This window comes from Fulmarus glacialis, unplaced genomic scaffold (assembly GCF_000690835.1).
Source record: "Fulmarus glacialis isolate BGI_N327 unplaced genomic scaffold, ASM69083v1 scaffold2066, whole genome shotgun sequence".
NCBI classification, from domain to species: domain Eukaryota; kingdom Metazoa; phylum Chordata; class Aves; order Procellariiformes; family Procellariidae; genus Fulmarus; species Fulmarus glacialis.
The window spans coordinates 53,366-68,925 of record NW_009216004.1 but is presented as its reverse complement, the minus strand read 5'-3'; the positions used below and the strand labels follow the sequence as shown (position 1 = coordinate 68,925).

The 15,560-nt window shown below is 42.3% G+C and overlaps 1 protein-coding gene across 1 annotated transcript in view; it reads right to left on the bottom strand.

The window, feature by feature from the left end:
- Window positions 1-284: 284 nt before the first annotated feature.
- The window catches only part of SPTBN1 (spectrin, beta, non-erythrocytic 1), a 68,108-nt gene continuing 52,832 nt past the window's right edge, over window positions 285-15,560 (bottom strand). Inside the window, exons 19-31 of the mRNA XM_009579112.1 lie at window positions 13,899-14,162; window positions 12,946-13,170; window positions 12,643-12,732; window positions 12,081-12,359; window positions 10,742-10,872; window positions 9,006-9,210; window positions 8,488-8,862; window positions 5,985-6,229; window positions 5,430-5,568; window positions 4,224-4,308; window positions 2,811-3,007; window positions 1,586-1,698; window positions 285-972 (exon numbers count right to left, since the gene is read on the bottom strand). Coding sequence (XP_009577407.1) covers window positions 822-972; window positions 1,586-1,698; window positions 2,811-3,007; window positions 4,224-4,308; window positions 5,430-5,568; window positions 5,985-6,229; window positions 8,488-8,862; window positions 9,006-9,210; window positions 10,742-10,872; window positions 12,081-12,359; window positions 12,643-12,732; window positions 12,946-13,170; window positions 13,899-14,162 — 2,499 coding nt within the window. The 3' untranslated portion in view covers window positions 285-821. The remainder of the gene's footprint in view (window positions 973-1,585; window positions 1,699-2,810; window positions 3,008-4,223; window positions 4,309-5,429; window positions 5,569-5,984; window positions 6,230-8,487; window positions 8,863-9,005; window positions 9,211-10,741; window positions 10,873-12,080; window positions 12,360-12,642; window positions 12,733-12,945; window positions 13,171-13,898; window positions 14,163-15,560) is intronic.

The following is a 15,560-nucleotide window of genomic DNA, read 5'->3' as shown; positions in this document are numbered from 1 at the left end:
TTAGACCAATGTATGTGACTTAGTTTTTAAAGAAAAGCATCACAACATCTCCATAAGGGTCTGCACCCTACTCTCATTTATACTACTCTCCAGTGTCAGTAAATGGAATTGCTGTAGTGTAAATTGGACAAGACCAAGGCAAAAAGGGGCCCCAAAACAGCTATTCAGCAAGATCACAACTCTTCATGAGGACTAAATATCAAGATAAATCTAGATACTAATTTTTAATATTTTATTTCATGTTTATTTTTATCTGCTGTCAATGAGTCCATTCTGCATGGAATGTTATACAACTAACCTTAAGGCTTTTATTTGCCGATAGTTACAACTCTCCCCTCCCTCCCAGCCTTTACTGCCGAGCTCACTTGCATGTATTATCTTTGGCCTTGTAAATAACTCGCTTGCTAATGCAGCTGATTTAATAATGTTGCGTGCTGAAACCTGTTAGTATAACTCGATGCGTCATACCTGTCAGATTCTAGTTCTCTTCTTCATTATGATGTAATCTCATTAAATCTCAATTACTCATATAAAGGACGATTTAGCTGGAAAATCTTAATACTATTAGCGACATGAAAAACTCACAGTAAATAACATGAAATCAATGTGTCACCTTAAAGCAACTGAGTGTCAGTGGGGAGATTCAAATAAACAAGGATTAAAGTGAAGCAAATATATCTCCAAGGGGCTGCTAATTAAATAAAAGTCAACTGATGGGAAGGAAGAGAAAAGCAGCAGGGAAATCTGAAGCCAAAAGATTAAACCAGTACCAGTAAACCATACTGAAAAACGGTGTCTTTTGCTGCAAATTATTCTGTATGTCACAGTCCAGACCACGATCGGTCATTGGCTGTCCGTCTGCTAATAAAGTTTTTGTAGTTTTGGTAGGTTTGGGAGCGGTAACTAACCCGTGGAGATTCCTGGTCTGATGGCAAACCATTTTGGGAAACCTGTTCTCCTTTTGTCCCATCCCTGTTGGGAGAGAGGAAAAAGAAAAGAAATTGTATTAAGTTCTTCAAAGTCACCCATCTTTTTCACCAAAATGGTTTTCCTACTGAATATTGCACACCTGAGAAATTCAAACAAGTTCTTAAAATCCTCAGGCCCAACTGAATAAATCCAATGTTAAGTGAGATCAAAACAGGCCTTCCTGACAGCTACCTTACAAATAAGTCTACTCCTATCACATAAGTAATTTTATAAACGTTAATGTTCCATGGACGTGGCTTGAAATCTATCTGTAACTGATGCGCATTGAAGAAGAAAGCCAAGATTGTTCAGAAATTTCAATTCGTAACACAGGGGCTGTAAAAACAGCATTCTTACTTTCGGGCCAGGTACACCTCAGCAGCTGTAACACTGCGTCATGATGAAAAATTGGAACATTCAACTTAGCAGTGAATTCAGATGTCTGGGAAAGGTCCTGTCCCCAATAAACCACATCCACCAAGTCTTCTAAAAAGGGTCACGTTACAAAACCGTGCAACCTCCAGACTCTCCCTTTACAATGCATCTTCAGCCTGAGAACTCTGTCTGAAGAAACAGTGTAAAGTGCACAGTTCAGCTCCCCGCACCCTGGGCTTACCATTGCTGCTGGGAGTCTGCATCCTCTGCGACCTTTGGGCTTGGCTCTGGAGTGGGCGGCTGTCTCTTCCTCTCCTCTTCCTCTTGCTGTCGACGTACTTCCAGCAGTTCCAACTGAGAAATGAAACATTTTTGTGCATTTAAAAGCACTGCATATTTTTCAGGGGCATTTCTAAAAACTAAAAATAACTCTACATTTTTCTGAAACATTATTGAAATTGAAGTTTATTGGAGTAAAATTTGACGGCATCAGCCTTTAAAATCTTAATCGTGCAAAGTTTGTTGCACTGAATTTGTCAGTAAGGGCATACAGCATCAGACCCTTTAACATCAAGCAGACTGCCTGGGCGGCAGCTTGCTACTATCCGTGTTTCTTTTCTAATTCATTCTATTAGAACAAAAACCAGACAAACAAGAAAACAGCCCAAGCTATTAAAATATCGAAAAGTGACATCCTCTTGTCTGCTTGCCGTACATAGAAATATTGTGTTCCACATCTGAATCCCTGAAATTAACCATGTAAATAAAACCAGCCTGATTTCTGAAGATGCTGAGAAACTCCAATTCATTTTGTCTGCAGCTGTGACGCTCAGTACGTGTGAAAAATCAAGCCACTTCAATTTTAGTGTCTAAAGTAAAATTATTCTCCAAAAGATGGTAACATGCTCTCCAAGCATTAATTACTGACATTGCAGCTGTGCTCAAAATGTGGGGTTTTTGGGGGGTTATTATGTCTTTCTAGGGGACAACGTAGTCTTGTACTGGAGCAGTGAAAACACAACAAACATTTTTGTCGAACCCCCCTCCCCACCGCTATCTCCTCACGCTGTCTTCTTTAACCGAAAATAACTCCAAGGATTTGGATCTGGGTCTTTTTCACTCAGAATCCCCCTTTTAGCAGTACAACCTGTATGGCAGAGGGCTGGAGCAAACCACTCAGCTCTTGAATTTGCTTCTGGATCATCACTCCTGGACCTGAGACAGCTCCTGTTGACTACTAAGGTCATTTATCACTTAACCTTTCCTTGTAGGTTGTTGAGTTCAAACGAACCTGAGAGGGTTTTAGTATCGTCGGGAACATGAAACTTCAGGCCCTGGGTGATTGGCCTAGGTTGATCAACAAACGGAGATCAGGCTGGTGATGCTGGGAGTTATTCCGAACAATCAGACGGCACCAAAATGAAGGGGAATGGCCAAGAGAGGTTATTCTCGCCTACAGCACTCACCGTGGTCAGTCTTTCCAGTGCTGCAAATCTCTCATCCCAAGTAGCTGCGGATTTTTCAAATGCTTCATGCCGCTTAATTAATTTTTCCACTTCATCAACACTTTGACCTATTTCACGACTGGATAGGTAGGGCTCCTGTCCCAGCAGCCAGGCCTCAGCCACACTTGCATCTCTTGAAAACTGGTGTACCTCCAAAACTGAGCAAAGAATGCACAGATATCAGCACCATTAATATCAAAAAAGGGCATCACGGAGTCATCAGGCATCTTCTGAATTTACTTAAAAATAGCTTGGGAAAAAAGTAAATGTATTTGGCTAAGTATTTTCCCTAATTAAGCTCACTGAAATTAATCATATAAAACACAGAAATTTGTCCTGCTGGTTTTGATTTGAGGAAAAATAAAAAAGCCTTAACTTTTATTCTTGTATAGACTTCTTCACTTCTTCTATAGACTATCTCATTTTGCAATTTCAGAGTTTCCTTTTTGTTCTAATCTGCTGTAACCTACTAACTTCAGAGTAGAAAGTCTGTTTTCTGCTGGTTTTCTTCCTCGGACTGCCCTGTCTACAGAACAGCTAGACTGTAGGCTGTAGTTCCCTTCAGCAAGCAGTATTTCTGTACTTTATGCTTGTCTGTAGTGCTACAGTTCCAGGTTTCCTTCCTTCTGTCTTCACAGCTGAAAAAAAACTTCCACAGCTTTTGTGAATGGGATCAAACAATTTTGATGAATAACATGGTGCAAACACCCAAACTGAGGGACAATCGCCCATGCTACTGTATTTCTTAAAGCCTGCTGAGGCTGAGAAACAATGAATAAAATATACACAATAGCCCAGAACCCCAAAAAATGACTACACTGCACTATATGTTTTGAGATCCTGGACAACTGTCTGCCGCAAAGGCTTCAGTCCATATACGAGATACGGATCACCTTGTTAGAGTATCAGAACTGGGTTGCTGTTGCTGGTGTAAAACTTGCGAAACGCTGCAATATTTAAAAGTACATCTTTTGTCAGTAAACCGCTCATCAACATTGTAGCCTCTCAGATAACGCAGGCACGTTACATGTGTAAGGTCGCAGAGCTTTACTTCTCCCTAATTTTTAATAATGCATCCTTTGTAGAAACACCATTGGAATGTGTTACACCTGCAAAACACGGTAAATCTGTTTCACCTAGCTCCAAATTGGATCATATGGAGTAAGACCTTTGGTGCACGTTTCTTAGTTTCAAATTCTCAGTTATTTTACAATCAACAGGTGTGAATCTTACAGTTATTACAGTACAAACACACTTTCAAGCACTGTTAATAATACGAATAAGGAGCTGCAGGTTTTTTCAATGCTCGGAAAGACACAGTGAAGAGAGAATTAGATGTGGCCCTGCCCAAAAGAAATCCAAGGACATCCTTACTCAGTCTCAGCCACTCCCATCTGTCTTCCCACTTGTCAATCATTTCTTTTCTCTTTTCTGTCAGCTGCAGCAGCTTTTCCTTGATCTGGATGGAAGAGGAGAATGCAGGACTATTACATAAGCACCAGGCTCACCCCACCACACCGCATGAGCCCTTACCACCAACAAAAGGCACTGGAATTTACGGACAGGATACATTGTGCTAGACTGTCAGAAAGTGACTTAAACGTGAATACAACAGCTGTTTTTCTCTATGAAATATAAATATGACATTTGTATTAAAATATCAGATTTGCATAAGTATACAGTATCTGTTAAAACTACAGCACCAAGATTATTTGATAAAAAGAGTATAACGGACAAACAAATCTAAATAGTGCAACCATGTATTATATCTTCTGCCCTTTTTCTAGCAAATAATGCAAAATGCGCTGCCCACGATTGTTACAAAAAGCCTGCAGCTACCTGCGCTAACACCACTAATGTGCCAGCGTAAGCCCTGTGTTATTCGCAGGGTGAATACTGGCTAGCAAATCCTCCCAGTTCCTGAGCAAATGTTTCTCCGAGGATACCCCACAGCACTCCTGTGCAATGCAGACACATAAAATACCACCTCCCTGAGTGGGCAGTATCTTACATTTGGCTTTCCTCTCTCCATCGAAGGGAGGCAGGAAGCAACGTGGATTAAGCCTCTATCCTCTGGCCTAGACAAATCAGAAAATAAATCAAGGCCGTAAGCAACTGGATACATTTTTCTCTTAATATTCCCTGGATTTGCTCCCTATGAGACAAACTTTTTCCTGCTCCTTCCCCTAGCAGACCTCTTCATAGCATTCCAGTTTCCCTGTACAAATTTCAGGCTGTCTCATGGTTGTCTCTGCTCTTGCTCAAAGAAGTCACCTTTCCAAACCCAGCCATCCCAGAGCGCTCTCTCTGCACAACCGAATGCAACAGCTTCTTTGCATTTCCTGGACTGAGAATGATACTTTAAATTTAGGTGCCATCTCTGCTACCCAACATGAATTCACAGAGTTAAATTATACTCTAATTTCACACCAGCAAGTGGAACAGTCCCTGAAGTAACGCATGTCATTATAAATACGCAGCTTATTAATCTGTAGATTACACAATGCAAGTTTCTCCAGCTGAAACAAAATCTATAGGCCAGCTGCACTGCAGTCGTTACACATTCAGTAGGCACGGTACCTCCTCTGAGGCGTAGTGTTTTCTTGCCAGAAGAGATTTGCCGAGCTCGATACAGGTAGTAAAGCTGTCATTTCGGGCATCGATTTCTGCTTTGATACCCTGGTGATTGTTCATTAGTAGTTCAACAGACGAAACATCCCTAAAATGATCAACCCGTGGTTCAGAAACATGTATTCCAGATTTAACAGCTGTTACATTTTTAAAGAAATAAACTAACCCAGAACTGTACAATAAAAATATTAATTCCTAGATTGTCTTTGTAGTTCAGGAAGCAAGATTGCTAGCAGCCTTTCCTTAGGAATGGCACCATTCTGGTCTGAATCAGAAATCAAATAAACAAACATGTGGGACTTAATCTCTTTGAACATGATTTTACATTGCAATTACTTCAGTAGCCCCCAGCCTCTGCTGGGCAGCAATACTCAAAAGCAAGCTGCTACACTGTCAGGTTTTGACAGCTCCTCTCTGAATTTCTGGCTCAGTAATGATACTAAGTCTTTTCCTCAACTGACCTGCAGCCTTATCTTCTGATTGAGAAGAGATACTTCACATTACCTGGGCTTTTCTTGGGCTTCTATCTGTCGGATAACGTCTTCCATCCAAAGCATGAGATCACGAACCATGCTGAAGAAACGGAATTTGTCTCCTGTATCCACCAGTCTAACCCTGCGGCCCTCGCAGGCATCCAACAGCGCCTTCCATGCTTCTAGGACCTCGTTTTCCCTCTTCTGGATGTCATCAGCTTTGTCTCCAGCATAGGCAGCCTGAAGGCGTGCAGCATCCTCCTGCAGCTGTCTCACCTGGTGTGTTTTTATAAGAGAGAAATGCATCAGCATCTGGGTACTTTTGAGTCACAAATACGGGGAAATTTTAGCTGCTAATTCATCACTTGAATGGCTTTCTAAAGTCATTGCAAATATATTTAGTCTGTCAACACTAAAAAGATTTGTTCTGTTATTAAGTCAGTATATCCTTCTGAGAATATTTCTTAGAGAAGACTGTTGGGTCCAGGGGCCCCCAAAATAACAAATATTTGCCTCTGCCTAAACCTCCTGTAAAACCGGGTGCCAATACAAAGTGACTGTTAAATGTCAGGGCAAATGGGGACCACTTTCATCATCAAATTTTTAACGCCGTTCAGGAACTCCTGTATCAAAACACGACTCTGACAGAGTATGATTTTTCGTACTCTGTCAGAGTATGAAAAATGTATTTTCATACAAATGACAGAGAGGTTTTTTCAAAAATGTAGATAATGACTTCAAACAGAAGAAAATTTGGAAATTCAAAGATCTTTCTACTAGCAGAAATCTCTTTTCCTTTCAAACACTGTCTTGGGACATGAGATGCTATTTCTTGACTGTTTCACATATTTTCGAGTCAGGAATCATTCTATTAGCTCTTTTCTAATAATTTTCTCTTTTTTTTTTTTTAAAAAAAAGAAGTTTGAACACCAAAATAAACAGTGTTCTAGCTACAGGCACACAGATCAGGCCACTGTCATAATGATCCATCTTGGTGCTCTAGCTGTTTCACCCGAAAACTATCCTAAGTGCTTTCACCACAGTTCTGCACTACGATTACGCCTTCATTTAGGCCTTGATTATAATTACCTTTTTGAGAGACTGGGATTGGTGTTTTGTGAATGTCTCCCATTTTCTGTATAAAATCTACAGCTTCTGAAAGTAAAACACTTGGAAAATCAAATGGTTGCTATATCCCCTTTATTCTAGTGTAAACAACTATGTAAATTGCAACATAATCAAGAATTGGCAGGCAGCTTGGCCATAAAAGCTATCTTTTCCAACCTACTGGGATAAATGCAGTCAGTCGTAATTCCTCCATTCCTTAAGCAATTTGTTCTCTTCCGAAATTCTCATTTTGGCAGCCGAACATTGTTTTTTAGTTTAGAATCCCCTGGGTGTTGTATGAACGGCTGCCGCCTTCTATTTAACATACCTTGGCTTCAAAAGATTCGGAATCAGATCAAGTTTGGCTGCTTCTAAAAATCTTAGCCTGGACTATGTACTTTAAATCTCTTCAGACCGCTGTTAGGAAGCACCATAAAAAGCAGCATTTAAGTCAGAATGCCCAGATTCATAACCAAGTCAGAAAGCCTCTATGTAGATCTACAGACCTCTTTTGCCTCTCAGAAAGGAAAATAAAAAGTGTCTAGCAGAACAGGGTCTGGTTGGGGCTTTTTGGTGGTTTTTTTTATAAAACAAAACAAAACAAAACAAAACAACCAACCAGGCTTACACATCCCTTCATATTTGCCCCTGTCCTCCAAGTATCCTCTGGAATATCGATTCTTCCATGGGACAGTATAGTTGTGTCTTGCGTTCACTGAGGTGAACATGGCATAGGAGCAGGCAAATCTAAGGTGGTTTCCAGCACAATTAATCTAACACCCAAGAACAATGTTAAGGACAGAAAAATCTGAAACCTGTATTTCATATTACCTCTGGTACATTAAAAATTCTTTACAGATTTATCTGTTCAATGGCTTTCAGAAATTGACTAAAGAGACAATGAACCTTTTTTTCTTCAGATGTAAGCTATTTTCCAACCGTATCAGCCACACAGTGTACTGCTGCTGCTGCTGCTTGAGGCAATCAGGTCCTCTGAGGAGCTGAAGTGCGTTACCCTTGTGCCTTTCCATCCACTCTCTATCCCTACGCACGTAGCAGCCTGAGACTGTCAGGAGAAATCACAGCTTTTTGCTTTACTTTAAATTAATACAGAAGTTCTCTGCCTTTATGATTTCTTCTTCAACGAAGGACAGGAAATGGAATTATGTTCAACAATTACCTACATAATCAGAAATCTGTGTACTTATGGATTTCTATTTTAGATAAACTAATTAACCTAATGCAATGACACAGAAGCAGAAAGACAGATAAGAAAATGACGCAGGTGAAGTTATTCCCACAGAAATACACTTGGAAAGCAGCTGGCAGCACTCTGTCTCCCAGCCAGGGAGGGGCCAAGAGCAGCAGCAGAACTCTGCAGCTCAGGTTCCTATACCCACAGACAGCGCCGTTCGCCTGCTACACACCTGGGTGCCGAGCGCCTGGATATCATGCTCAAATGTTGTGTGCATTCTCTGTAGTGTTTCCACTGTGTTTTGGTCTCTACCAAGCTCTTCAGGCAGTTTCTTATGTTTGTCTTGAATACGTCCTAAGATCTCCTTGGCATCATGGTAAAATTTGTGCAGTTCGTAAGAGGCTGCTAGAATTTGTGTTCTCGTGTCAATGAGCTCCAGGAGATCAGCCCAGGCCTCATTGAGTCCGTCCTTCCACTCTGCAATTGTCGCGGCATCTGAATGTCCAGAGTTGATGAGTTCGTCTGCCATGTGGTTAACAGTATCAACACGCTCCTGTCCAATGTTTCCAGTGTCTCGGGCAAATTCTCGGAATCGCTCCTGTAGCATCTAAAATGCAGAGAAACAGACTCATGCAGCGCTGTAACTACAAACTGATCTGAGCAAGCCAGCCACCCATTTATATTAACCATCTACTGTCTGCAGCATCCAGAAAAAGAAGGTCAACCTGCAGCCACGTCCAAAGAACTTACTGTTACATGTTCGTAATCCTGTCCCAGCTCGTGGGATCCTGCCACCACCTCCCTTTCAGCAATCCATTGCTCCAGGTCATCCACCTCGCGGTTAAGCTGGAACAGCCTGTGTCTCTCATCCAGCTTGCCCCGTCTCTCTTCAGCTAGATCCTTCAGGCCTGCATACAGCTTATCCACTTTGGACTGGCGCATGCTGATACGCTCACTGAAAAAAACAGAGAACATTGAGTCCTCGTTGTCTTTTACAAATAATAAAAGTAAATTGAAAAAACCCTACAAGGAATAAAAATCACTCTTGGGCTATTTAATTCACAGAACGCACGTCTGCTGCATGCACGAATTTGACTCAGACACATTGGACCGATCCTCTGCACAGTTGACTGCACTAGCTGGAAAACAACTCTGCCCTGTACACAGAACCCCCCTAGCTTTACAGAGTGAAGCTGGGAACCCAGCTCTCCATTTGTTGGCCACAGATGACACCAGAGTCTTCTCTCAAAATTACAGGCAGGATCTGAGCCGCTAAGGCAAGTAGCGTTTCATTTTCATTTAAATTCTGCTTCGAAGTTCAGAAGTAGTCATGGGTTTCTTACTCCCTTAAGCTCAGCATTTCCAAAAGTGATTAATATTTCTACTTGCTCTATCTTTTGCCTATATTTTATTCGAGCCATATAGCCCTGTCAAATTGCCTTCCTTCTGCCTTGTAAAGTTGATCATGTTATTCCAGTACTCAGAGAGCTCAGACAGGAAATCCACTCGCATCAGAAATTATCATGACCACAAGAGAGTGCTTTTGAGTTAAATAACAATTTTCCATGAGAGGCAGAGAGTGTCTTTCCTAAGACTGTCCTATCTTCCTAGCTGCGAAGGCAGAGCTGCTAAATACATCAGCCTCATAGTCAAATCAGCCTTGCAGTCAAAGCCAATGGAGAATTCTGTTTGCTTAGCTGCAGCTCTGCAGCTCGCAGCAAAACAGTTCTTAAGCTTCCTGAATTCTCCCACAGGGAAAGCCATTTATGAAGGTTGAGATAAATTTACCAAAACCAAAATGTTAATGTCCCCATGTTTAAAGCATCAGATTCCAGTCTCTGATTCTACTGGAATCTCAAAGAGAGGAGGCAGATCTTGGGGAGGGAGCACTGCCCTACAGGCAGAAGGATAAATGACTGTGACCTTACGGGCTGGACATAAAAGTTGGCTGAAAGAGTGAATACAGACCCTTGTCTCTATAAATTTACCAAAACCAAAATGTTAATGTCCCCATGTTTAAAGCATCAGATTCCAGTCTCTGATTCTACTGGAATCTCAAAGAGAGGAGGCAGATCTTGGGGAGGGAGCACTGCCCTACAGGCAGAAGGATAAATGACTGTGACCTTACGGGCTGGACATAAAAGTTGGCTGAAAGAGTGAATACAGACCCTTGTCTCTCAGGTTTTTTGCTGGCAGCCCTGACACGGCTAGCCTGTATGACGGATACAACAGACATTTATTGAAGGTGTCCAGTACTATCCAGAAATCAGCAGCTGCACATACTGACCCTGTTCAGGACCCTGTCTTTGGCCAAATCAGGGTGGTCCAACATGCATCTTGAACTGAGTGAGGCTGAACTCCTCTTCCTCTGGGCACTCTTCTGAGCTACTTACTCTTTGCTGTAGTCTTTGTGTGTCAGAACAACCCAATGAAGTGACCGAACTACTAAAAGAACGCATAATCCAACTAAAAACGGCAGTTAATACCTTTCTGGGTGATTATCTGCCACCAAAGTTCTGCTGGTCTTTGAAAGCTGGTGCACAGTTTCAGCATAGTCTTCTACAGCTTGTTCCAAAATCTGGTGTTTCTTCAGCATGGACACTGCACTCTGTTCATCCTGTAATGGTGACAGAAGATGACAGTCAAGTCCCTCACTCCAGAAAAAGACACCACACAGCAAGTTCAACCTGGTGTGCAAGCAAAAAGTGGTAGCCAGAAAGATTTATAAAGAACTGCTCCCAAGTACAGCTTGAAGACAAGTTGTTCTGATAATGGCATATTAACAGTTGAGTTCACAGCAAATGGTACCCACAGAAAGCAAAATAAGAAGTGAAAGAGTGAACGCAACAACCCCTCTGGGATGCAGAACAAAATTACATCAGCTGTGCATTGAGCATGTTGAATTTCCTCTTCTATGAAGCTCTTTGTGTGTTTACACACTGGTGATTGTGCAGAGCTCAGCAAAATGGAACAGTTTTAGGCGCGTCACTTGTCAGGCTTTTCAACGACAGCCTGGGTCAAAGAAAAGAAATCCTACGGAGCCCATGCCAAAGGATTCTCCACCAAAGTGCCTGGAAAAATTCCGATCAAAACTTTCTATTTATTGTTATGATTAAGAAAAAGAACCCCCAGCTCTCAGTGTTAACTGATATTGTCAATGAGCCTTTTCATTAAAATGTTTTTCGTGATGTACTACTCATATTAATGTTCCTTTTTATTTGCATTGCTTAGATATAAAAAAGAAAACAAATCCTTTTTAACTGAAGACTGAACACCCATGGAATGTGTTATACTGATACAAAGCTGAGTTTTATTTTACCAGGGCAATGAACGCAGTATATTTATGTAAATAACAAATAATATATAGCACTCTAACACACCCTTGAAAAATAGAAGTTCACCTACTCTTTGGTATGGTCTGATGCTGTTCCGATTTCACTTCACTGGGAGTAAAACTTGACGACCAATGGCATCAATTGAGTGACCATCAGGCCTGTTTCACAGACAGGTGCATCGTGCTGTTCCCAGTGATTCAAAACTAATAAAAACTTGACCTAACTGGACTGTATTGGTAACTCTGACCTTGCAGCAAAGGTCAGTTGCCATCCACAGTCAGAGGATGCTTCACTGACTCAGTACAGCAAGGCCTATCCTCCACACTATCAGAGATGTCATAACAGATAGAAGAGATGATCACTTCAGGTTTCACAAGGGAATTAAATTTGTTTATGTTGTCGTTACATTAGTGACATATTAAGTTATGTCACCTGCCCGCCTCTAGCTAAGCAATTAAAACCAAACTAGAGTCGCTGTGGAGCCGCTCACCTTGGCTTTCTCTTCTGACATCATGTAGAGCTCCTGCTCACTCATCCAGGCCTCAGCCTCGGCAGCATCAAAGTAATACTGCTGTGCTCTGTGAGACTCCTCTAGGCGCTTGTGGCGTTTCTCTGTCTCCTCGATTAGGAGGTTCCACAGCTGCTGCAAGTCTGCAAGTCTCTGCTGAATCGCTTCAGCATTAGGGCTACTCTCTGTGATAATGTTTTGACTCCTCTCAAAAATGTCATCGATACGAGGCTGATGTCCCTGGATTTCTTTCTGAAGGGTCTACACGGGAGAAAAGCAGACTGATGTGAGACTGCACCAAACAAAAAAGAAATGCCAGTCAGGGGTCTTAACTCTAGAGGGGCAGCAAAACACATGCCATCAGCTCACGTGGACAAACCGGGGCTGTGCCCTCCCTGCACATGCCACCAGGCAGTGGTCACACCGCCCCCTCCCAGCACATCACCACTGAAGCACCCATCATTTTACCCTAAGCCTTTCCTTCCTGAATTAGTCCGCACTAAGGAGAAATAACAGGTACGGAGCTCTAGCAGCACCTACTTACCTGATTTTTCTTTATTAGTAGCTGCACAGTCTGGAGGTTGTGTCCATGATCAGTAGATGTAGCTATAGGCATCCTCTCTCCGACCCACAACTGAAAGTAAGAGAAGAAGAGCACATATGATTTCAAACAACCCCAGATACAGTTAGGGCAGCAGACAGAGGTTGGTGCATGCAAGGTGCAAAAAGCAGCATTACTCAAACATGCTATTGAGAGACATGATCGAAAGGTTTCTTCCTGTGATAGCTCTGCAATAGGTGTGACATTTTTCTGTTGCCTGGGCAATAGGGTTTCTTTTATACTCACAATTTCATCTTCCACATCCCGGTTGAACTGGTGGATCTCTTTGGAGGCCAGGAGGTTTGCCTTTCTTTCATTCAAAGGTTCCAACAACTCCAAAAATTTCTTTTCTACAGTAAGGCGTTTGCCATCTACTTCATCTGTACTCTTCCCTTCTTGACTTAAAGCCCTTGCCTGGCTTTGCAGCTCCTCTATCTCCTTCTTGCGAACATCCATTTGATTCTCTAGCATCTAAACAGAAACATGGCAAGAAGGTCCTGAAAACCGGGGTAAAAGCAGTTGATACGACGAGGGTACGTCAATAGCTTCATAAGAAGGAAGAACAGATGCTGGTCAGTAAGGATTTACCACATTAATAATTATTGTAGCATTACTGTAGTCTTAATAAATATTGTAGCATATTGCACGGAACAAGGCTTAAACACAGATTCACAACTGTGGCCACCTGCTGATATCCCTCAGTTATGCCTGCTTGTGCAAATGGTGAATTTGGCCAACGACACAGCTGAATCTCTTCTATTGGTTGTTCACAAGTTACCCTGAACAACTTTGGAGCACAGCTAATTGCACACAAGAGCTTCATTGCTCTCTGCTGTCCTTGCTATTCCTTGCTGCCTTTACAGCAGGGAATCAGGGACCGACCAGCTTCAGACAAGTTTGAATCACAGGCAAGCAGCCATGTACAGAGAGGGAATGACCGGTGACTGGAGGACTACAGCGGGAGACAGAATAGAGATAGTAATGTGGGGAAGAAAGGCAGTATAAAGTAGAGATTGTATCAAGAAATTTACATCTGATTTGTTTCTGGGTGTATTTCTGGTTCTTCTTAAAGATACATGAAACAACAGGAAGAAAGAGAAGCAAATAAATTCTTTTCTAAACTGAAAAGAATCCCCTGTCTGTTCCTTTGAGTGCAGATATCTGCTCTCTGCCCACTCTGCAACCTGCGTTCCCTTTACCTGCTGCTTCTTCAATAGGATGTTGACACTGGTGAGATCTTTTCCGTAGTCGTCCGACTGAATTTGACTCTCCAAACCATTCAGCCACTTATCCAAATCAGCACAGCTCTGGGTAAAAAGCTCCGCCTTGTTTGCATCAAAGAGACGCTGAGCCTTGGTCTGCGTAGTGGATTCAAGCTCTTCCCACATTTGATGGAGACCTGTCAGCTTTTCTTTCACTACGGCTTCAGTCTCTGGTTTCTCTGCAATGAGCTGCATTCCCTCCTGCAAAGCAAAGAGCAAAATGGTACCTTCTCAGGAGCACTCACAGACCGTTAGTTAAATTATTCTGATTAGTAAGCACTCAGGATTCCTCATCCGCTGGCAGCACCAACCACTCATTTTCTATCTCCAATTATCCAGTGACTCCTTCCAGAACATCAGCTCCCAGGTCCGCCTGTTGCCAGGAAGAGGGTTTCTTGGTAATGGGAAGGTCAAGCAACGCCTCCTTTCTCTTCCCACTGCACATGTTCCTTTGTGGGAGCTCCTGGGGACACTGCTCAGACGGGAGCGGAGCAGGCTGCCCCACGCCTCCTGTGGGACAGCGGAGGAGGGAGCTGCAGCTGAACAAGCTGTGTGTCCAGCTTCTGTGGGCCATTTCACCGGGAGAGCGATGAAGACCCAGCATAATGCTGGGAGAGGGAGCTTATGGCACCAAAACTGAGCTATGCAATTGAAGAGGGTTATGTCGATGGGTTATAGCAATTACCATGGGTCTAAACTAATATCAGAGAGGAACAATCCTCCTTGGGAAGCAGGAACCCTGTACCTAGCACCAGCAGAGCACTTAGACTTAAGATATCTTTTTGCCTTTACAAAGATTGTATTAGTTTTGGAAATATTTTCTTTACTCCTAATTATACTTCTACCTCTGCGCCTCGGTGGTGCTGCCAAGGGACAAAACCTTTTCGGATGTGAACACTAATCACAACCCAGCAGATTTAATAGCTATGATCACTGGTAATACTAATACAGTGATTGTCAGCTGTGGCTCGATACACAACTTTGGTACTTTGCCGCAATCTGATTTTTTCAGAGGCAAAGGGTAAGGATGTATTAGCATCACTAGAAAAGTACTTCTAGTACTAAGAGCAGCCTTGTAATTACACTATTAAAGGGTATTGCTATTTGCAGATCTCAGAAAAGCCTCTAATGGGATACAGAGTGCCAAAGTGGGAGAGGAAATGAGCAATTAAGCTAACTTACACTGAACAGAAACCCACTGTCAGAGCTAAAGACGAGACCTCCTTAGTGTTCCAGAGCTGCACATGAGAAATGGTGGGGGGAGGGGGAAGTACAGTTCCTCACAGCATATTAAAGCCTTGGAAGTAACTTGATACAGAGCTGTGAGTCTTAATTAATCACAAAACTGGCTGTACTCTACCTCATGCACTAATTTTGCACGGCGAAAGGCAGCCTGATTGTAGTCCTGAATGAATGAAAACCTGCTTGGCAGCATGGGAGTCTAAATTCAGTTATCTGCCTACTTTCAGTTATTTCCCAGGAAGTACTTCTACTTTATTTGCTCAAAACACAACATTTGCCCCTTTACCCTTTGAGTACGAAAACTAGGTTATGCCTTCCTCCTAACAGATAAGAAAGACTAGACAAAATTAAATTGGC